This window comes from Jatropha curcas, chromosome 6 (genome assembly GCF_041381405.1).
Source record: "Jatropha curcas cultivar XTBG-Jc1 chromosome 6, XTBG_Jcur_1.0, whole genome shotgun sequence".
NCBI classification, from domain to species: Eukaryota; Viridiplantae; Streptophyta; class Magnoliopsida; order Malpighiales; family Euphorbiaceae; genus Jatropha; species Jatropha curcas.
Genome location: NC_143156.1, coordinates 6,672,784 through 6,696,660, shown reverse-complemented (window position 1 = coordinate 6,696,660; position 23,877 = coordinate 6,672,784). Strand labels below are relative to the sequence as shown.

The 23,877-nt window shown below is 31.4% G+C and overlaps 3 protein-coding genes across 6 annotated transcripts; 1 reads left to right on the top strand and 2 right to left on the bottom strand.

Moving 5' to 3' along the window:
• Positions 1-1,106: 1,106 nt before the first annotated feature.
• LOC105650791 (LIM domain-containing protein WLIM1) lies at positions 1,107-2,438 on the top strand. The gene is made up of 5 exons (XM_012237744.4): positions 1,107-1,352; positions 1,455-1,551; positions 1,643-1,686; positions 1,773-1,856; positions 2,011-2,438. The coding sequence occupies exons 1-5, from the start codon at positions 1,206-1,208 to the stop codon at positions 2,212-2,214; spliced, it is 576 nt and encodes a 191-aa protein (XP_012093134.1). The 5' UTR covers positions 1,107-1,205; the 3' UTR covers positions 2,215-2,438.
• A 1,320-nt stretch (positions 2,439-3,758) lies between these two features.
• MEE13 (myosin heavy chain-like protein) lies at positions 3,759-14,814 on the bottom strand. Of its 4 annotated transcripts, XM_012237745.2 has the most exons (18): positions 14,572-14,814; positions 13,984-14,046; positions 13,648-13,741; positions 13,407-13,515; positions 13,289-13,327; positions 12,591-12,674; positions 12,399-12,460; positions 11,161-11,263; positions 10,118-10,258; positions 8,641-8,709; positions 8,491-8,547; positions 8,139-8,402; positions 7,261-7,344; positions 6,981-7,091; positions 5,830-5,900; positions 5,066-5,281; positions 4,756-4,849; positions 3,759-4,435 (listed from the first exon to the last, which is right to left on the bottom strand). In XM_012237745.2, exons 2-18 carry the CDS (start codon positions 14,042-14,044, stop codon positions 4,127-4,129), a joined length of 1,968 nt encoding a protein of 655 aa, XP_012093135.1. In that variant the 5' UTR covers positions 14,045-14,046; positions 14,572-14,814; the 3' UTR covers positions 3,759-4,126. The 4 variants fall into 4 exon arrangements, with proteins under 4 accessions (XP_012093135.1, XP_012093139.1, XP_037494125.1 ...); XM_012237749.2 differs by lacking the exon at positions 8,139-8,402; XM_037638197.1 differs by lacking the exon at positions 10,118-10,258.
• A 1,045-nt stretch (positions 14,815-15,859) lies between these two features.
• Positions 15,860-22,062, bottom strand: TRB1 (telomere repeat binding factor 1). Its single transcript, XM_012237750.4, has 7 exons — positions 21,871-22,062; positions 21,220-21,416; positions 20,833-21,050; positions 19,567-19,651; positions 18,334-18,417; positions 17,177-17,527; positions 15,860-16,484 (listed from the first exon to the last, which is right to left on the bottom strand). The coding sequence occupies exons 2-7, from the start codon at positions 21,367-21,369 to the stop codon at positions 16,470-16,472; spliced, it is 903 nt and encodes a 300-aa protein (XP_012093140.1). The 5' UTR covers positions 21,370-21,416; positions 21,871-22,062; the 3' UTR covers positions 15,860-16,469.
• Positions 22,063-23,877: the final 1,815 nt, after the last annotated feature.

Genomic DNA, 23,877 nt, shown 5'->3' with positions numbered 1-23,877 from the left:
ATTAAGATAAAATGCATGTATATTTCATTAGCATACAAAGCTCACAATCACAAGCAATCATTAACCCTTTAAAAGATTTTAATAATACCACTTAAAGAAAAATTGATCTACTAATAAATCACTTCCCTAATTATGATTTTGATATATAGTGCCAATTCATAATTAATTACACCTAATTTATCATTAACAATGTCAAAAAAAGTTCATCAAAGAAGACAAATTATGGAAAAGGAAAGGAAACCAAGAAGATAGCCAGCTAGGGGTTTCATGATTAAATTCTTTAGTGTGCCCACTACCTTTATGAAAAGGATTGACCCTTTTCAAGTTTTTGTGAACAATATTTCTAAACTTTTTGAATATTTTTCCTCTAATATTTGATGTTAAGTAGCTCCATAATAACCTATTATGTTACTAAGAGGCATCAAATTTTCACCTCGTGCTTAAAATTATTTTTCAAATCTGGTAATAAGTTCATAGATAATTGTGGCTCTAGAAATTTAACAATAATATCTCTTTCTTTCATTAATTTTGAAAATGACAGTCGAACAAACCAATAGCTCATTACATTTGTATAAATCTATAAATTATTTAAGAATTATACTTTTATTATATTTAATATTTATACATATATCTCAAAAGTTTAATACTATTAGTTAATTAATTTAACGAAAAATGATAATATTTTTTCATAATATATATATATATATGATACTAAGTCTTGTGATACGCTCGCCATATATCAATTTACTGCACTTAAAATATGATTTCTAATATTTTGAATTACTTTAGAAATTGAATCTTAATTAATAAAGAAGAAGAGTTTTCGAATAATATATTGTACTATTTTTGCTTTGTTATATTAGCAACTAAAATAAAGAAATTATCAAAATAATTAAATTAAATAGTTAGAACATAGGACACCTGGAAGATGGAATTGCTTTAAAATAGGACAAAATGATAACAAAACAACCAAAGACCATTCTCCATCAATCTTTTACAAATCTTGCTTAAAAGTTACCCGAAAATCACTAAAATCCACTAATTAATTACATATTTTTGCTTAATTAAATTTTAAACTAAAATTTTCATGCATGTATAAATAGAGGGAGAGATGAAGAGCGCAATGAGTGCCAAGTTGTGAAGAGAGAAGGAAGGAAAATAAAATTTTTGTTGGGTTTTTCCATAGATTGGTAAATTTGGAAGAAATGGCCACTGCTACCAGCTTTGGAGGAACTCAACAAAAATGTATGGCCTGTGAAAAAACTGTGTATCTTGTTGATAAATTAGCAGCTGATAATAGGATTTATCACAGGACTTGCTTTAAATGCCACCACTGCAAGAATACCCTTAAGGTATATATTACTTTTTTTTTTATTCATATAAATTAAACTTTCTGCTTTTCTCATTCGAAAGATTAGATTTCGTCTATCTTATACAATTTGTTATGTTTGCAGTTAGGCAATTATTGTTCCTTTGAAGGAGTTTTGTATTGCAGGCCTCATTATGACCAACTCTTCAAGAGAACTGGCTGTCTAAACAAGAGTTTTGAAGGTAAAATAGCACCAACTCATCATCAAATTTTAAAAATTATAATCAATTTTCTATTTCATACTTATAATTTTAATTAAAATTATTCTTTCAGGAATCCCAAAAATCGCCAAACCAGGAAAACCTATAGATGTTGAGGTAATATATATATATATATATATATAGTTTTCATGTAACGTCATTTATTATTTGCTGCTACTTCAATTGGAATTGGTATCCCACAGGTTGCAAACAAAGTGTCAAATAAGTTTGGAGGCACAAGAGAAAGATGTGTTGGTTGCAGTAAGACAGCCTACCCTATTGAAAGGGTACGTTAACCGCTACAACATAATATATTTTTCAATAGTTTTTTATTTGTCTTATAAAAATTAATAACGAAAATTCAGAATTTAAATTTGACTAGTGATACTTAAGATAATCATATTGATTAAATAATTACGAATGTTTTGTATTTTATTAAAGGTTACTGTGAATGGAACACCATATCACAAGAGCTGCTTCAAGTGCATTCATGGAGGGTGTACAATAAGTCCATCAAACTACATTGCGTATGAGGGAAAACTATACTGCAAGCATCACCACATCCAACTTTTCAAGGAAAGAGGAAATTACAGCCAACTTGAATCCGAAAAAATCATAACCGTTGAAATTGCTGCTGAATCATGATGATCAATTAAATTGTCTTGTATCATAGTGATTAAGGGTTGATGTTTTGTTCTTCATTTGTAAGATTGGGTGTTAATGTTGTTGCTACACTGAATTTTTGGGTTTTTCTGTGAGATATCTTAAGATGAAATGGTGTATTAAGTTTTGTTTAATCATCATTTGCTTAAGATATAAAAATATATGTTTTTGTACTTTGAGCTATATATTTTTCGCTTGTTTGAAAACTTATGTTTGATTTGTTAATTAACTGAATGTTTTAGTAATTTTTTTAACCATGTGTTTTGTTTGGTTAGGCTTTAAAGTGTTATTCTCGAAATTGAATAAGTGTAGTTGAGATAATTATTTATACTTAAAATGAATAAAATTAAAAACATATATAAAAGAAGGTAAAAAAAAAAAAATCCTAGATAAGTTAATTTTTTAGATGTGTCCTTATTATATTCTACAATACCTATTAAAATTTATTTTAGATAAATACTATTATTTCATCTATGAAATATGATTATAATAATTTCACCCCTCTTGTTTGATAAATATATCATTTAGTCCATAAAATTTAGATCCATTAACTTATTTAACCCTCATCTGGAGGTACGAAAATAAGTTCCTCCTATAAACTTTGTTTTATAAATTTAGTCAAACCTTATCTTACACCCTGTTTGATAATAAAAGAATTTAAAATATGAAATTGATTTGTGAGTGAATTCTAAATATAAATCATTTGGAATGAATTTTCATGTTTATTATGGTTAACTTAAAATGTGTAATTTAATTGAATCGAATAAATTCGTAATTGAAGACTTATTTGCATTTGTTTTCTGAAATATACTTACAGTAGTAATTCCACAAAAATAAATAACAAATATCATTTATACTTGTTTTAAACAATATAATTTTTTTTTCCTATTTTTTATTAAAATAAAGATATAAAATTAAAAAAATATTAATAAAATTATTTCATCGGATTTAATGATAAATGTGTATTTAACTTGAATCTCTCTTTCTCCTCAATTGTAAGAAAATACTAAAAAATATTGCTTATTTACGTATATAAAAAGTATACAAGAAGTGAGTTGTTTTACACAAAAAGAATTTATATTTTTTTATTAATAATCAATGAGTATATTTACGTTTTCCAAAAGAAAAATTGCTTTGATCAGGTTTTGATAAAATTAATAAGTTAAATAAGCAAAAAATTAAAAAAATTGCTTTGCAGGAAAGTATTTTATTATAAAAAAAAAATTGGATTGCTTAATTTTGTATAATTCATTTAGAAATTCCATCTATTTTTTAGAATTTAATTTAATTATATTCAATTCTAAAAAATTGAATTTGAAAAATTGAAATCTAGATTTTTTTTTTTTCATTTCAAATATAAAAATATGGATTTCCAAATGAATTCCATAAAAATTTATAGAATTTATTTATTCCAAACAAAGAGTTAATATATTATTTCAGGAAGCACTATTTTTAACATGTTATGCTAATATCCTAATAGATTGGAAATTGTTAAGATCCTGTAGAAAGGAAATGTCAGAAACTAGTAACGCAGAAACTAATAAATAATCTTCATTCAACTTGTGTCACTGAAATAATCTTCAATTCCTTTGATATTACATTATCACTATACAGCACGCAAAGCATCTTAACCATATATACAGATTGAACTCCACAACCATAACCCTCACCGCAATCCAGACACGATCGGAGTTTTATAATGTATTATCACAAGATACTACATTACATTTTGCACTTCCTATAATGCACAAAAGAGTGACATATTCTTCTCATGCTGCATAAATTTTCATTTTATATGCTTCGAAAATTTCCAATTTTAGCAGGTTTTTTTTAGCCCTCAATCTATCAGATGTACCTGCCACATGGAACTGAGACAAAGCAAACTGAGATCAAATTAGCTTTCATCTCGGAAATCTTCTCTCGTTGAATTGTCTTTCAGCATCTGAGCTGCAAGTATCAGGAGCTCCACCATCTCAAGTCCTGCAGCAGAAACAGGATCCACTTTATCGCTGCTAGAGTCTCCACGAAAATCACCAGGATCATTGTGGTTGCTTTCACCAATTAATGAATCATCTGCCTCAGCTGACCAACTAACTGGTAAGGTGCTGCTGAGGGCAGTCTTCAAAAGCTTAGTCTCCGAAATTATATCTCCAAGGGCTTCTCCCGAGCCAAGGGCACTTTCACAACCAACTGATTCTTTGACCTATAAGAGTAGGTTACATCAACAACATAACAATTACTAATTTCAAACTAAGGAAAGATTGTTACCCTTTTTATCTAAACTTGCACAAACCATCCATGATAAAGTAAAAGGTAAGAAAAGACGAGTCATCATAATACGGGTCCATCATTCCTATGTATTATGTCATTTTTGACTGCGTGAAACAAAGAACCAGATGCCATACACAAGCTACAATCTTTTTAATTTCTAAAACGGTTGTCATATTAATATACACCCTGCAAAGCTGGAAACTATCCTGTGCCAAGAATGCCTACAGGTGCATGGTTACATGAACTGAATACCTTTAGAAGTGAAATACGAAGTCTATGGATTGTGGTAGTCAGATGCTCGATGCTATCAATGATCTCTTTGAAGGTGGCATTTTCAATCTTCATCCTGGGGAGAGAAAATAAATCGTCTATCCATTACGAGCTGATGATTTTTAATACCAAATTACAAACAAAGTAAAAAGCAGTGAACCGGAGACAGAGGGCAGTAATTATAAATGTAATTTTCCACTGATGTCATTCCACAAATTAAGAGGTATGGTTTAAAAGCAAAAACAGCTATTCTAATGTCTTGCATTATGCATTTTAAATTATTTTCACTAACCTGGCAAAATCTATGCTATTAGACCTTCTGCTGGAGAAATTCCTTTCACTATTTAGGTTAGTTATTTCTTCATGTCCGCCCTCCACCGTACCAATCCAACGTCTCAGATATGTCCTTTTCAGCAGGTTTCTCAACCTTCCATCTTTTTCATGAGCAAAAAGCCTTTTCTCCCCACTGTCAATCAACATATTTCCTTCTATCCTTTGACCTACTGTCCTGCATGATTATGTGGTATTCTTGTAAGCAGTTCAAAACAACACAAGTAACAGCATGAACTGGAAGGACGTAGGAATTCATAATATTCATTCTTTTCAGCAAATTAGAATGAAAAAAATTACATGAAGCTTCCCCACCCCACATTCTCCCTCTCTCTTAATGAAAATGGCCATTTTACCCTGCCTGTCGCCCTGTCCCAATTAAGGCCACCTTTAACATAGATTTGATATAATAAATTTGAGCTTCAAAATAAAACATTTAAAAATTAGTATAGTTAACAATGATTTTTTTATAATCTATAAAATTATAAAGAATAAAACAGTTCTCCACTTTGAATTCACTATTTCCAATTCTACTTATACAGAGAAAAAACAAAAAAAAAGGGTTTCCTTTCCTTTTTTTCCTCTTTCTTCCACAAAAAAATAAAAGAGAATTTGTTGCAAGCACCTTAAGCTCTAAGAAAGAAATTGCCACTAGAAAGCAAAAGCATGTGCAGAAACATCTATTTAACTACACCCATAACTTAAAGGAAGAAGAAGAAATTATACTCTTGCAATTGTTGATATTGCTGCTTCAATTGTGCCAAGTCCATGAGAGCTTTAACCTTTTCATTGGTAACCTAAAACATCACAACATTTGTGCAACTCATCAATAAATCAACCAACAAATTCCATTTCTTAGAAAATAGGAAAAAAATTAAAACAAAATGGCAACCAAGAAGCTTATTGTCGCTGAGAAGAAACAAGAAAAATATGAATTCAAACAAGGAGTTGAAGTGCCTATGTTGATGGAAACACATCCGACTTTCGATTGAGAATATATTGAGACCCAAGTATGAGAAAGACTCCCATAAAATCAACTCTGAAAGATTTTTCTTATATTTTATAAAAAAATTTTGTATCATCTCAAGTTATAGCAGTGATCTGATTAGTCCCACAGAGTCCAAAAAGAAAATTTCATGAAGAAATATATTAATAGCTCACTCCCACGTCACGTTGAACTTCACAACCATCAGCATGCATTAAATATACAAAATCACAAGTCACTTACATCCCTAAATCAAAGGACCTACTTTGATTTGCTGGTAAAGCAGTATCATCTCATAAACCTCATGATCTGCGACCCTTCTTTTATTTTTTGAGAATGGTCTGTGCCTAAGTTAGCAAATACAAAAAGTACTACCATCGAAGATTTCATCTCTGCACTAATGTTTGACATTTTGACCATTAAAAGAAAGCCTAAAATTAACAAATTATCTCATTGAAACAAATAACTAAGAATTTCAGTAACCACCAATAGTCTGCAAAATTCACTCTGTTTAAGCATTAGGTTTTTAGTTTTCTGTTTCCTCATAAAACTAGCAAGACATAAAAATTTTAAAAAAAAAATGTGATTTAGGGAGAGGGCAAGAACAATATGAAAAGAAGCAAAAACAATTTATAATAAATGTCAGGATGATGTTATTCACTGTATTTAATATTACATATGTCATGATTATAGATGTTCCAAACATTAAGATATATCAAGATATTGAATATATTTCTTATGGGGGCAACTGATAGCTACATAATTTCACACAAGAAAAATACAAATTTGTTGTCAAGAAATATAGAAATATATGAAACAATAAGAACTGACAGGCATAATGCTTTCAGTGTAAAAAGTGTAAGCAACAACAAAAACACTACACAGGCATTACTTGCAGTAAGTTTCTTTGAAGCTCCTCCAGTTTTGTCTGAAGAGCTGCATTGACATTTCTCTCCAGTAAATGTCTTTCTTCCTGCTGCGACAAGAGCAGCAATGCTGCAACCTGATCAAGAAACCCAACTAAGCAAGCCGTACAATTATTTCAAATAGTTGCACTTATTAAACAGAAAAGATATATGTAAAGAAGAGAGAGAGAGAGAGAGAGAGAGAGAGAGAGAGAGAGAGAGAGAGAAAGAGAGAGAACTGTGCAGTGGAAGTCAATATGGCCCTACCTTCTCTTGCATTGCCTGTGCAAGGGCTTCAGAGGAATTGCCTTCTTTGTCAATGACAGTATCAAGCTGGCCATGTTTAGCTTCCTGCAGCAAGTGACAAACATAAGTTTACACAAATTAAAATTGTTAAATACAAAGGACAATAGAACTAGGAAAACAGCTTCTGATTCCAATGTTACTATTTTACCTACAGTACTGACTTTTGAATTGCTTGAAGCACCAGCAAAATGATTATTCCTATATAAGAAGAATCTAAAGAAAATATCAAAGGTCAACAATTTGAATTACTCAAATTCCAACCTTTTTTGTTACATGTTCAGTATTCTGGTCTACAACCAAACCAGAAGAATATTAGGGAAACAAAATCCTTTATGCTGAGATATATCAGGCCAACTAGTCAATCATCCTTTCCAACATTCAAAAATCTTAAGCAGATGTATCACAAACTCCTTAACTAGGAAAAAGACTCGTGCTAAAAGAAATTGATATACATTTCCCAATTATCCTTATTATTTGTAGCATTCTGATAAATTGAGTGTCAGCAATGTTCCTAGGTCAGCACCCCAATCGAAAAGATAGAAGAAAAACAGAACCCCACAAAATAAGGTAGTTATTTAACATGGTTTTTCTTGTATTCAGAACTATTTGAATCCCTAAGTCTCTTTTATCCACCATCACTTTACCTAGCCTAGTGAGGCTTCTCATTGTAGCAACTAGACATAATAAAGGACCTATTAACTTCTTATTGTAACTTTAGTGGTATCCAATCGATATCTAGCTTGAGCAATTAAGGAATCTAAATGGTCATGCAAAAGTTACCACAACACAGTGCAGAAATAGGGAGAGAATACAAGTAGCATGGATTTTGGTTATCAAACCTTAGATGCCAAATCTGGGTCAATATCATTACTTATGTGTACATCCCGACATTCATTTTCATCAAGATCTACAATTCTATGAGAAGGCCCCAAATTCCGCTCTCTGCTCACATCGATTTGTTCAATTTTTTCTTCAATCTTATTAATAGTTGATTTGATATCCAATTTTCCCTCATTCAGTAAATCCATGATGTGAACTCTGTGCTGAGAATAGTAATGGCGTAACCCTGCTATCTCATTCATTATCACTTTGTCCAAACAAGTCTGTGCGTAAGCCAACGAGTCCAAAAATTAGCAAAGAGAGATGGATCAAAATTTAGAAAATAAAATACAACAAAACTAGTATACTCACCTGCTGCTTTTCCAGTTCATAAACTCTCTTCTTTAAGTGATTTTCTATTTCCAAACCCTACAAAACACAAAATCCATACACAACCGCTGAGCAACAAAATATTCCATTTGCAAGCCAGGTAGACCAGACCTCAAGCAGCATAATCCATACCACTCGTAGTTTGCTTCGCAGGTTATCCACAGACTTCCTCACTTTCTCCAGCTCCTCTTCTAATGCACTCTGTCTGATGAGAAAGTTATTCCAGTTGCATAAAAGGGAAAAAAAAATAATTGGCTAAATGAAAATAAAAGCTTAGATGACAAACTAGAATGTCCAGAGCTAAATTTAGAAGCATGTTATCAAACAATTAGCAATTAACAATGAGGTGATAATGTCTAATTCAATTTCAGAATCTACAGACTCAGAGAGCTTAAGAATGTAGAATAACTTCTATCTATATCCCTCATATGATCATGTTATAGCACACTACTCAAACAGAACAAGATAAGAAACTGCAAATTAAACTGCAAACTTGTGTAGCAAATACGCAGGAGATACAGCCTAATGCAAGATACTAAACATGAAAAAAACATCTAAAGTATACTAGCATCAAAGTAACAAGACAGTTTTTAGACCATAAAAAGCCAGGCCACTCACTACACGGACCTCAACTTGAAAAATATCAACTTAAGCGCATTTGTCAATAAGAAACCTATTTTTAAGGCTCATATAAATAGATGGGCAGATCTTGAACTAAGTAAAGTTTGGCTTATGTAGCATTCATTTGTGAGCCCATAAACTAGATCCTGTACAAGTTTATGAAAACTTCAAATTAGTTTCCAAAATTAGGTTCTTATCCAATAATATTCTCCAAAATTCCAAAATACGTACTTGAGCACACACTAAGTTAGTTACTTTAAAAATAATCCCATTGTCAAAAATTTCCATTATAGAATATTCTCAGTTTTTTGTAATTATCTCTTTAGTACTGTCAGCTAAAACTTCAACAAAATAAAGTCACAAATTTTTTGACTCCCCATTAACCACATGTGTTTCTATTAGCTGCACATCAGTTCTCTCATTATAAATCTTTCAAATATTTACACTTGATTCATGCAATCAATTTTGCAATGTTTTTAATTCCTTTCATGTTTTAATTTTGAGGAAGAAATATTAAAAAAAATAAAACATAAAAACATATTATTTTTATGTTTTTAACTTACAGTGCACTTTAAATTTTTTGAAATTTGCAAGTAGAACTGTACCAATGAAATTCAAAAGAAAAACAGTAAATCAACAATAAAAATAAATGGGGTACAATAATTAACATGTTAATTGATTTACTTTTCTATTGAGAAAGATTTGGCTTAACTTCAACTTGTTTAATCTCGTTTAACAAGAGCGATACATGAATGGAGTATGCATCAACTTGACTTGACTCATTTAACATGTCATGCCTGAACTGAGTTTAAAGCTCATATTGTAAGTGAGCCAAACCTGAGATCGACAAAGCTCAACTCATTTTCAACCCAAAAAAAATCCATTAAGAATCTATTAAATGGTGATGATACCGTATGCTTACTTGAAATTAAAAATTTAAAAAAAAAAAAAAAAAAAGAAAAAAAAAGAAAAGGCCATGCAAATTTACAATGTATTGAGAGGTAGAGGCATCATTAAAACTCCACATTTCTGCTGAGTCCTGTAATAGCAATGTGCATTTGTCCCCCCAGCTAGCATCTTCAAATCCTTTAAGAGAATGCTGCCTGATTTCATAAAATTTTTTGACAACCTGAAATTATAGAAAAAGAATTTGAAAGAAATGAAAATGAAAATGAAATATCCAGGAAAACTTGAAGATGAATCCTAAAATCTAAATGTAAAATTAGATCTCAGAGTTTGATCCCACAAGATCAGATCCGGTCAGCATGGAAGTTAAATTAAACAAGTTAAACAGTATATGTAATGAACCCCCAATTATTTTAAAGGCTGATCTTTTATTTCATGACCTGCCTAGGACACAAAATTAAACAAATACAGATGATCGAGTCAAGATAATACTGCCTTAGTGCGACATTATATTGTTCTAAAACAGTACACAGCATGGCAACATAAGCAAACTGTCAGTGAGATACCATATTATTCTCAAAACCTATTGAGATAAACCTTGCAAATGACAGCCATCAAACACCTGCTTAGCATCCTACCAAGGACATCATCAGTAACACACATAAAAATACACAAGGAAGCAAAGAAGATTACATGCATAAACCCTTGTCATTATCAGGCTCTCTTTTGTAGACCACAGATCAAGAAACTCCTGGACCAAGGTCTTGGAAACACTCTCTCATCCTAATCATAGCACTAAAAGCAAAAAAAAAAAAAAAAAAAAAAAAAAAAAAAAAAGAATAGTACTCATAGAGCTATAATCTTCAAGAGAGATTGCTTCAAGTAATAGTTCATCAAAGTGCAAAGATGTATTTTGACCAGTTGACATGCATAATTTATCAAACAGACAACTGAAAATATATGCAGATGGCAACTGAAAGCAGCACTTTGGGAGTTGGAGAAGAAAGTGACGAGGTTTCTTCTGTTTCCAGACATCCAAATGCATGCAAATTCAACTACAATCTTGTTATCAGCTAAGGATAAATTTTCTCTAGGATAGGTTCAGGAAAATTGAAAGACAATCACCTTCTTGAAAGTTTCATTCAGCTCTTTTTGCTTTGCTAGATCACTCTGCAGTGCATCATTCAGCCTCTTCTGCTCGAGACAATCTGAGGTTAGCTCTTCTAACCTGTGTAAAAAATTCATTAAACATTCAAGTACTTATAAGAAAACCGATTAGTTGGATTTTATGGAAAACAGACAAAAATTTCAAAATTTGATTACTGGGTCTCCCAAGAGGAACTTGAGAACAGCGAGAGGATCAGAAAAAAAAATGACCAAAGAGGATATTATAAATAGGAATTAGGTAATAAATGATGCATGATTATAATAGAACATATAGCATCTCTCAGTCTATTATATAATCCATATTTTGCATTTGCAATATATCATATAAGTATAATCTTGATGCGTAAGCAGAAAATTATTACAGGCCATCAATCCCTTAGCACATCCAAGAGAATGAATCCAACGGCATATACATAATAAAGTGATAACTTCTCACAATCATCCCAAATAAACACCTTTGAAATCATTGAGACAAAACATTGTATCCTCTTCACAAACTAGATGATCCTTCTTTTCAAAGAACTTCTATCCATTCATTTTGTTGGGAGATTAATCCGTAATTGAGATAAAGTAATACAAAGATTTATAAGTACATGAGTATTGGACCTAGCATAAGCCAATTGGTTTGTGCAGGATGAGTTGCAAACTCTTGCTCATGTATAACCCCAATCTTACAAGCCCATGAACTTGTATTTCACAACACAATGCATTGCAAGGACTTCAACAGTTTATATAATCAAATAGCTCAGTAAATCGGAAACCCCACATGGAATCATCCAAAATATGGACAAAGAAACACAACCAATAGGAAATAGTTACGGATTCCTATAATATGTTGCATAACAAAAAAAACCACAGATTTGCCATTTTAAAGAAACAACTTATCCACTTATTATCATCCCTAATGACCACAAAAAAATAATCTTAAGAAGATAGGAAATTAGAATTTACTTACTGACTTCTATATAAAACATCTATGCAAAAGTAGCAGATTAAGATATGGTGGTTTCAAACTAAAATTCTAAAAATGTATTCTATTATATGACAACTCAATTGGCAACCTCTTTCCTACTGATTTCTATTGCTACTTGCTAAGCAACCACCCAAGACACAATATGATAGATGGGGAAAGACCCTTTCATTTTGCGACTCTCAGAAGTGGAAGAATATCAAAAGAAATTAAAGATGACTAGCACCTTTTCTCAATTTCATTAAATTTTTGGGACATGAGCTCTTCCTTCTCTTTAGCCTTCTCAGCCTGTCACCAACCATTAAAGAAATTCAAAACTTAGCAAATATTGCATGCAGAAACTACTTAAAGAATATGACAGATGATGAAAACAAAAGGCCAATCATATAGTAAACAAACTTTAAAGTAATTTTATGACCTCCATTATTGAATGATCACGTTCAGCAAAAGCAGAAGCTACACAGCCTTGAAAAAATTTAACCTGCTTCTCTGCCTCCATATTCTGGAGAAAGAAAATGAAACAGATCAGGGATCAAAGGATAATTTCATTAATTGCTGTGCAAAATGTACAAATTGAAAGTCTTCACTCAGTAAAATAAAAGCAACACGTAAAAAGTGTTTTATAAAAGGTGTATAGGTAGTTTGCCAAAGCAGCAAATCCAGTCAATAACTTCAACCAGGTGAAAGATAAGCATCAATTTTTTTAAGCACTTGCAGCTTTATCTGATGTTATACATGACTTTGCTATCACAAATTTGGTTCTCCTCTAAAAGAGACATCATCACAATCAAGCTAGATCCTACCTAGCTAGCAAAGCAATTTAGACAATGAGAATTGGGGAAAGAAAAGTCTAGAATGTAAAGTTTACAGAGTTCAGCATTTCTTAGACTGTTTTTTGTGCATTATCACACCGAAACCATTTTTATTTTCTCTCCATAGTTTTTGATTGCTGGTGCTTCCATTCTAGGTGGTTGTAGAGCCATTTCAGTTGATGCTATGCCCAAAAAGAGAATAAATAAATAAAGAAAGAAACAAGAATAAACCATGTTCGCATAGATGTGGCGAGAGAGAGAGAGAGAGAGAGAGAGAGAGAGAGAGAGAGAAAGGGACAGCAACCTTTGTAACCTCTGCATGATGTAGATCTGCCAGTTGAGACTAGATACAACAAAGCAAACATATAAGCTTGTGAAAAGTTTTTCAGAAATACCTTAAATGGGAAAGTCAAAATTCTTACCTTGATTCGGTAAGCCTCTGAAAGCTCCTCTTGAAGATTTATATTTTCTCTTGTGCAAGCAGATAACTTCTTTTTCAAGTTCTCAATCTCCTGCTCCAAGCCAGCTGTCCTAATAGGCCAATATGATACTTCATTTATTACTTCCTCACCAGTAACAACCCTTAACCAGACTACCCCATTCCTTCCCATAAAAATGTTATACACAATATTTTTATCTTGTGAATAAAGAAAGCAAATGTACCTCTGAAAATGCATTTTAGTAGCCACCATAAGGTAGCTAGGTCCAGCTTGCTGCATGCATAATTGCTCTATGTCTTTATGTAATTCATCGCGCTCTAGAAAACATAATAATATAAAAACATTATGTCCAGAACACCTAATGATCTAATACCTGAAACATGAACTAAGAACTGAGAAACATGAAACCTATAACTGTAGCTAAACCAAAAAGAAATAAATGGTCAAGGTCCTTTTTCTCATTCAAAGAATTCTGAACATAATGACATGAAAAAAGTAACACATTGCAGGACCAAGCATAAATATATACGTTATTGAATGAAGAAAGAAGCAACATTACCATGCTCTAGTTGTTGGATGCGAGCCAATAAGGACTCATTAGAATTTAAATTTGCATCCATATCTGAAAAAGAGAATTTCAATTATGACTAAAACGATGGTGCAAGTTAGGCTATGAACCCAAAAGCATAACAGCCTGATAATATATAGTCCAAACATGCAGCATCAAAAACCAACTCCAAACTGAACTCCACAAATCACACCAAAAGGACATGAACAAAAGCAGTAATTTGCAACTTAAATTGGTCCACTTATAAATTAAACAAACATAACAAATTAATAATTATTTAAAAAACTTCAATTTCTTAACTTGTGCAAATAAACATAGGGAAGAAGCAAAATTCTACATGTAAATTTACTAAATCAACTAAAGGAGTTTTTTTTTTTTTTTTTTTTTTTTTAAACAGTGATTGAATCGCCGCCATAGTTAAAAACTTAAAAACAAAAACGGAAACAAAACAAAACCCAGAAAACCAAAAAACGGAAAACCCTAAAATAAAATAATCAGGAAGCAAAAACATGACATAGTTAGCTGGTAAAGGAGTTCATATGAATATAAAGACGTAAATTTAGATTTAAAAAACAGCACCTGAAAGTTATTGGGAGAGGATTGAAATTGGAAACCAACAAAGAGCTTCTTACATTGAAGAACGAATACGAATCAAAAGGCCAAACAGAGAATAAATTTTGGGGATATCAGAGGCAGAGAGCCATGTCTCTCTTTCCCTGCCTCTCTCTGTATGTATCTAGACCCGCAACGACCAAAGGAATGAAAATGAACTGCACGAGAGAATCAATGTTTTATTTTGTTTCTAATGATTAACGACTTTCGAGTAAACTAAATTCTTTTGTTATTTATTGGTGGTTTCTCCTTATTGTGATTTTGATTTTTTTTTTTTTTTAAGAAATTCTTTTACATTAGCAATTTTGCATTTACTATAATAATTGGTTTCAATTAAAATTCAAATCTTATAGTTTGAGAATCTTTAAAATTTAAGTTGTTATATTTTTTCATATTTCAATTAACTTTTATAAATTTTTAATCAAAATACTCTCTTCTTTTAGATTTTATGAAAACTCAATCGCCCTACTAATATAGATTCACATTGTGTATATCACTTCCTTAAAAATATATAATTTATTATTATTATATAGTTTAGATTAATAAAAAAAATAGACTTTTATTGGCATATATATATATTTTTTCAGAGATTGCCATTTATACTTTGTTATTTAATATTTTTAAATAATTAACTAAAAATTGTGAATTATATTGAGATCACAGTTAATACTTATCATTTTAATACAAATTTCAAATTATTCATGTACCGAAATATATATATATTTATATACATATATAAATAAAAAGAAGAAGAAGAATTATTCTTCAAAGTTATGCATTGAGAAAGTTCAAGGTTATTACTTAAGTATTATAATGCACTTGCAGGTTATTACTTAAGTATTATAATGCACTGGCATTGGAGTATGCTGTGGCAAGTTCTGATTGATAATGTACCAAATTTTGGCAAGTTTTATATAAATATGTAACATAAATATAGCTTCATAAGCAATAAATAATGAATTTTATTATTTTAACCTTGCGGCATCCTCGACTTTTATTTTGACTCATCAAACACTTTCTTTTATAATTTCAAAAATCATGCTAATTACATATCAAAATCAATATCAAAATCAAGTGAATAGACTATATAAAAGAGCCAAAACTAAAGTAATCTCCAAAGTACTTATACGAAAAATTCAGAATGCCACAAAATTAAAGTTACAAAGTTTAAGAATGAATTTATTAAAATTACAAAGTTCAGAAATGAATTTATGTATTTAGTCAGCTGACAACCCACAAAATCTTTTGAAGGCAATTACATGGAAACGATATCATTTATTCAGAAAAATCAACATTCAGGTCAAATTGAAGATTAACTAATGGCTTCTCTGCTACCATTCTACATATGATTACAAAATGAAATTTCGAATAAAGCAAAGTAACTCCGGACACATGCTTATCCATGTGCATACGTCAATAATATAATCTAGGACCAGATTGGGGCATAAACCAATACCCCAAAACTGTTTCCTCTTGTAATAAACATAAAATGGACTACAAACAAACATCTTCGTAAGAGAACTACAAACAAACATCTGTGTCAGAATTCCATTGCTCCGATTACTTTCTACATTCCAGCTACTTTTTTCTTAAAACCTGACATGGTGATAAATTCTGACCACAAACCAGAATCCTTCCAGAAAGAAGGAAAATAACAAGCTCCCATTTGGTATTGTCAAAAAGAAAGAGCTGCCTATGCAATTACAACCTACCAAACCGTGAGGATCCACAGGTAAATACATCGTGTACCCTACAAAAAAGGCTTTTCTATATGTACAGACATGCAATCCCAGCATGTGAGGGACATCTATCTCGGTGTGGTTCAAGTGCCCTCATTAGTCATTTACCAATTCTCAATATCTCCATCAAGCTCTAATCATCTGCATATTATATTGCAAAGAATCATTATCCCCTTGATTAGTATATATGAATTTGAAGTGTAAAATTCATTTACAAATAATAGGATTTAATTTAGTTATGTTGAATGCCATAAAAGTTAGTTTTTAAGAACAAAATGAACATTTGCGTTCAGATCAAACATGAAAACAAAATTCAAAATGAATTTCACAAAATTGTGGAATTCATTTATTACCAAACATAGCCTTGCATATTGGCCACCTGAAGGTTATGTCAATACCTAAGCAGCAAGTAGGACTTGCTTGGTCTCTATTTTCGGAGGTTCAATTTGGTAATTGCTAAGCAACCAAAGTTCAGAAGCAATTCCAAGAACAAAAATACACAACATAATGGTAGAAATTTCAAGTCTTGGTTGTTATACGCATAAGAACCAAAAAGAAGAGGTGAGGGCAGAGGGAGAAAATCAAGGCTTACACCAAAGTGAGAGAAGCTTCAGTCGAATACAAGCGAGTTTCAGAGAAATTCTAGAAATAAGCACAAACTTCTCCACATACCCCCACCACCAACTCATTTATTTCTCCCACCTAATTTTGATTTCAACCACAAGGTGATTAAATTACTCTTTTACTATTCAAGAAACCATTTTGACCATTAGCGGATTATAGCAACATTTCAAATGAACTAAATTAATTGCCACAAAAATAACAAAGTATACCATCTTGGGTGGAGTCCTTCCTTTCAGTGTCTTCAAAGCTGCTTCTGCAAAAGCTTGTGCTGCTTCTGCATCAGCCTCTGCAGCCTCTGCCTCCCTTGCAGCCTCTTCGGCTTCAGCTATAGCAGCTTCTGCCTCTGCAACTGCTCGAGCAGCTGCTGCAGCAGCCTCTTGTGCACTCATAGTTCTCATCTTAGCCAACTCCAAATCAATCTGAGCCTTTGTAAGCATACTGAAATCGTCCCTCTCCACTTTTGGAGATATTCTTTGTCTTCCCTCCAAGAACAACATGGAAGAATTCCTCCTCCTGTCAGAAAATGTAGAAGTAGGTGCAATCCTATACTTGCGTTTAACCTGCAAGAGTAAAAATGAAACTTGAATTAGGATCAAACACCAAAATACTCAGACCGAAAAATAACTAGCCAAACCAGATTTGTATATAAAATGTTCCAGTTGCAGTGATTATCAAAGAATAACATAATTATCAAGGTGCAAACGATATGAACCATATCTATAATTGTGTTTGTACAGAACATGCAATAACCATTTAACCCCTAGTTTGGAAAACATCTTAAAGAAGAAAACCATCTAATCCAAGTTTTAAATCCAGCATTGATTTTGAGGCTCCAATCATCTTTTATATTATAACAACAGCTTATCCAGATATATACTGCTCATCCATGATGAGAATGCATTGGCAGAACCTGCATTTAGAAGACTAAAACTGGGTACTGGCTGTTAAGACAAATCAAAATTTGATCTATTAGAAGTGTTCATAAGCTATGAGACATCAAATAATGTCATTGCAAACTATACATACTATTCCAACATGATAGAGAATTTAACTTTAGGGGGTTCAAACAACTTCTACGATTGAAGTTTCTAGAAAATGTTAGGCAATGTTAAAACAGAAATGAAAATTATTAAGTAAAAAATGAATAGCAATAAAGATCTCCAAACTCAGGAAAGGATCGAGAGGGTACAAAACTGTAATCTCGATATGCAAACTACCTATCAATAAATTTAAGCATGTATAGAACCCACCTGTTTATAGAATAGTACTGCATGAAATGCATGCATTAATGCTATAATCCCACACTCATAATAATGACAACACATTCCAGCTGATTATGATTGCATGAAATAGAGAGCTCAATTACCTTAATCAGCTTGCCGTTTGATGTCAAATACTTCAATTTTGCAGACAATATCTTCTTGAAGTCATGAGGTGGCCAATATTGTTCCTACAGAATAAACTGAGATCATAAGCCGATAACACAAAGTTTACACTCATAACATGCAGATAAAGAAATTGAGATGTCTACAATGAAGTAGAATATGTGGCAAAACAATTGTTAAAGCCATAGACTGACAGAAAATGAAACTGTTACAATTTGTATGGTTGTTAAAATTTTAACTAAATATTAGTTACCGAATAAAATATTGTTAAAAGAACATTATTAAAGGCAGTGTGTACAGCCTTCCTACCATGACAGTTCTACTTGATCTGTCATGTTTATACAGCCAAGCAATAGTGATGAATGCCTCAAAGCCATGGTATCCTAAGTTGAGAAGACTTTCATGTTCTTCCTCTGAAGTAAATGATTATTGCTCCCATAAAATATAAAAGCCTCCGGATGGTCTTTTTTTTCTTCCTTTTTGGTCTATTAAATTTCAAATAATTTAACAAATGCAATGCAGCGGCTTTCAGTTGTTATAAGTTGTATCGGAACGCATCATCCACTTGTTCAGACAAATATTTTGACCACAGTGCAATAGTTCATTTTAGCATTAGCCATAACATGAAATCAACTAAATGCAAAAGATATTTATGTTTTACTATCGTGTGGTCAAGGCATAGTTGGTCTACCTTAAATAGCTCCTACAATCAAAAAGGAAACATACAGATTCCTGAAAGCAGAATTAGGATAAAAAACTAAGAAAAAGAAGAGGTGATTGGAAGGAGAGCACCTCTGTCAAACTATCATCTTAAGTGACTTTCATTTCTCACCCCCAATTCTGTTTGGCATCAGTCAGAATGAAAATGTAGAAGACTTTCTAAAAACCCTCAAACCACAAAGATAACCAAATCTGAATAACTTTTAGCAATCATTGAATGTCTGAAAAATAAGAAACTACTGTGACCTCCTAAACAATATCTTAATAAATTTTTAAAACCTAAAATTGATAATTTGGACCATTACTAAAAGCTATATGGGACCTTGTCAACCTTACTTAAACATGTTAAAATTCCTAAATATGTGATTTTTAATTTTATCATGTTAAACGTGAATTACTAAAGTATTATAATCATAGCACTGGTATCTTTAACATCCTGGGTTGGGGAAAGGGAGACAAGTCAAGGTATACAACAGTTTCAAATTAAACATTACCTCTATGTATGCAGCTATTGTCGTCTTATTAGAACCACCAGGCTCCTTCAAGGTAGTTATAGCCTCCATTATAAGATTATCCAGCCTACAGCAAAGAAAGTACAAAAAGATTACACATGTACAAAATAAAGCTGGAAGATATATTTCATTATAACCAACCTCACACTATAACCATAAAAAATTCTTCAAGGTTTTGAAGCATGGGAACAGGGATTAGTTTTGGAGTTCTTTTGTCTTGTCTTTTTTTTTTTTTTTTTTTTCTTTTTTGTAGATCTTTACCTTAAAGCTTTTGGATTAGTTGGGCCTATAAGTATACATACCTGTAATGCTCATTAATTCCATTTTCAGAGTTCAGATTCAGACAATAAAATTCCAGCAAATTACACTTTCATCCTTGAGTTGTGCAATGCAATTCCAACTCTAGAAAATGTAAAGCTTTCTTGATATGATTGTGTCCTATATAGTATTAATCCGGGGTAAGCAAAGTATTTCTATTTGCTTAATTTTCCCTTCATTTTCTAAGAAAATCAGATCTTCCATGTTAATTTTTCGACCCCTAAATCTTGATTGCTACATACCCCAGGCCTAATCTCCTAAAAGCTACATCGCCCTAGTCCTCATCGCTAAAGTCAAATTGTCCTCGTTCATTCTAGATCACATGAAAAGCATAGTCATAGAGCTCCACATTGATTTAAAAATATAATAAGAGTATATTCCTCAAGTGCTGAAATATGGAAGCTACCACAACAAAAACTCTTCCACAATAAGTTTCAACTCCCATGTCCATATCTAAATTTTGCAAAAAGAATTTCAAGGGTTTCGATAAGTTTCCCAAGGTTCTCAAAATATCTGACCACCATGCAGTATCTTTTTTGTCAAGTGACAGGAACTTCTTTTACAAAATGGCAGTAAAATATCTCAGTCGGTAAATTATTCAGATGAGACCAACTCAACAAAGATGTTCCCAATAAAAGTTATTATAATTCCCCGATATAGCTATATATTGCTCTTAACTATATAGTTCCAGCCATCATACAACACTACAAGATCAATTAAACATGTTCCCTGGATGCATAATACTGGAAATTTCTTGTGTAGGAGTACCATTAACAGGATTAAAGATCCAACTCTTTGACATTGGTCAGGCTCCATATCAACACTATGAACTAACAAGTCATATTAATTCTATGGTAAGATGATATAAGTGACACTTCACACCAAAACTGATGGGATACAAGATATGCAATGTGGAGTAATATTTCTAACCTTACAGTACTTCTCCTGGGACCAACAGTCTGCATCATAGGATTGGAGACCACAATTGACTTAGTATCCGAAAAATCTTCATCACTTTGAACAACAGTATTTAAACCCATAGGATTCTCTTCCTGTTTAGGGACGTGATGCACTCTTTTAACAGCTAACTTAGATTTTTCGCGGGAGCTCCACCCATTTGCCATTACACTCATATTTCTCCATTTATCCTATCCACATAAAAAGGGCAAACACATTAATCACTGCAATTTCAAAGAAAGGTCCAATTCTGCAATTTGAAGAAACAAATACTAAGAAAAAATAACTAGATATATCAAACGTAATACTCGTTTGAGCGAAATTAAACATCCACTAAACAATAACTCAAACAGAACTAACCTTGAGATCCACATTTGAACGCAAATACAAGACACCACTAAATTCAGGATCTTTGAGTATAGTACGCCATTTGCCAGCCCCATGTTTTATCACTCCAGCTTTTAAAGCTGCTTCTTCTTCTGCTGTCCATTTCTGCTTAGGCGCACCCATCAAGAGCACCACAAAGAAACTTTCCAAACGGATCCAATTCAAAGAACCTAGCATATCACATAAGAACACATGCAGTCAAACAGAAAATAAGACGCCAACAAATAAGATAATCAAAACCCACAATGACATATTCTTCTACTCAGAAACCAATCAATTAATCATTAATATTAGAACCAATTACACTTCACTCATATGCATTTCGTGTCTTAGTTCATTAAATTTTACAACAATAATAATATTACATAGAGAAGATAAAAATTATGAAATACCTAATTGAGAAGGGAAAAAAAAATTGTATAAAGTTGTATCACATAAGAAATACAAACCCTAACAAACGAAAAGCCGCTAAAAATAATAAAATCAAATACAAACAAAATTAAAATCCAAGAAACCCTAACGAAGGCGTCAATTGTTACCCCAAAACAGAAAATTCAAATTCAAATCAAAAACAGATATATCATTTTGATGGAGAAATCAACGAACTTTGAGAAGAAAATTTACCAGGAAAATGGTATGTTATGACTAGGAAGCGAAAGCGAGAGAAAGAACTGGTCGTTCTGATAATTTAAAATTAAATAATCTAGTTTAGGTTTGTTGAAAAATTTGAAACGGAAAGGATTATCAAGATGAGAGGTTTTCTAAGAACAAACAGAACATAAAAGATTTTATTACTGTCATTATTATTATTTTTGTGTGATTTATTAATAATGAGGAGCTAAAATACAATTGCGAAAAATGGTCAGCGTTTGGTTTAACCAATCGAATTGATTCGATTCCGTCTGATAAATGCATTTTCACGACAACTGAAGTTAGAACGAATACTAAAGAAATTGGTTTGGACCAAACCGAACCATATTGATTTGCCGGATCACCTTTTGGATGCATCCAAAAATTAATTTGGTTAGCCAAATATAATCAAATTAAAACCAAAAACCGACAATTATCACGGTTTAAAATAAATTGTAGTCGATTTTAAAAAATATTATTTAAACCAAATCAAAAAAAAAACAATGATTCAGTTTGATTTTCAGGTCAGAATCAAATATTGCTCGCATCTTAAATGGTGATGTTTGTAGTTTGTACATATGAACATTGACGACAAAAATGCAGACCGTTATATATCCACCCAAACTCGATCCAAATAAAGCAACAAATAAATTTTAAAAAATAAAATACGAACAACCTTCATAATCCATCGCATTTAATGTTTTCTTTTAAATTAAATTTACCTTCTAATTTTTCATTAGAATATCTTATTAGATCAATAAATTTTATTGTTATATTTAATTAACGACAATTTTATTCTACGTCTAACCTTTAGACGAGGGATCATATGTTTTCTACTTATTATTTGTAATGATTTTATATGATTAGTGAAATCTTATTATATTATATCAAAATTTTAATAGTAATTAAGCTTAATCTCAATTTTCTCTTCCTCTTCTCTAATCATTTAACCCTAATTTTAGTTTTGGTTATCACCCTTAATCAATAATAGCTCTTACTTTTTACTTTTTATAGTCTAATATTTTATTCAATTATAATAAATTCAAATCTTTTTTTTTCTTTTACAATTTTTTTTGCTATTGTTGCTTTGACTTTATTTTGGGTGAATATATAAGTTCACTCATAAACTTCGTTATTTTAACCTTGTGATACCCTCAACTTTTAGTTTGACTCACCAGACACTTTAATTTATAAAATTACACTTATTAAACACTTTAATTTTAAAGTTTATTTTATTGAACACTTCAACTTGCAAAATTATATCAATTAAACACTCATTAAAAATTAAAATTTATGAAAATTATTATTCCAAAGTCATGCTAACTACAGATCAAGTTGATATTTTGCAGAAAAAGCTAAAAATTCTAAAAATTATTAATATTAATGTTAAAAGGTGTGTAATATTACCAAAATTTACAAGTTTCAAATGAATGATAGGTCATCTGCAAAGTTCGAGGTCCACAATGTTAAAGTTGCAAAGTTCATAAATGAATTTATGTATTTAGCCACTTCGTATTTGAAGTTTTTGTATTCATTTTTTCGTGATGATTTATTCCCTTGTCTGTGAGGAGTGAGGACTAGATAAGATATGATATTTGATTTTATTTGATTGGAGAATTTAGATCTTGATTTTGCAAATTGGAATTTCAATCAATATAGCCTGGTATACGACATGTTCCTCCGTCGTGATGGGAATTCATATATGCATATTAAATGCAACAAGCTTTCGAAAAAAGCAATCCAAGTATATAAGATCTAGAAAAAATATTTTGTTATTCAAATCAATTAAATGATCAACTGCTACAATAAAAATTTATATCTTTTGTTAAAATAATCTTCAAGAAGAAATATCTAGTATCATCTCTTTTAATTTTAATTTTATTATTTAAAAAAATATACTAAATTCTTTTAATTTGTTAAAATATCAACAAACTCTTTTTGTTATAGTAGTAAATTCTACGTCTAAATCTATATGTACACTTGTATTGCTTAAGTATTGCT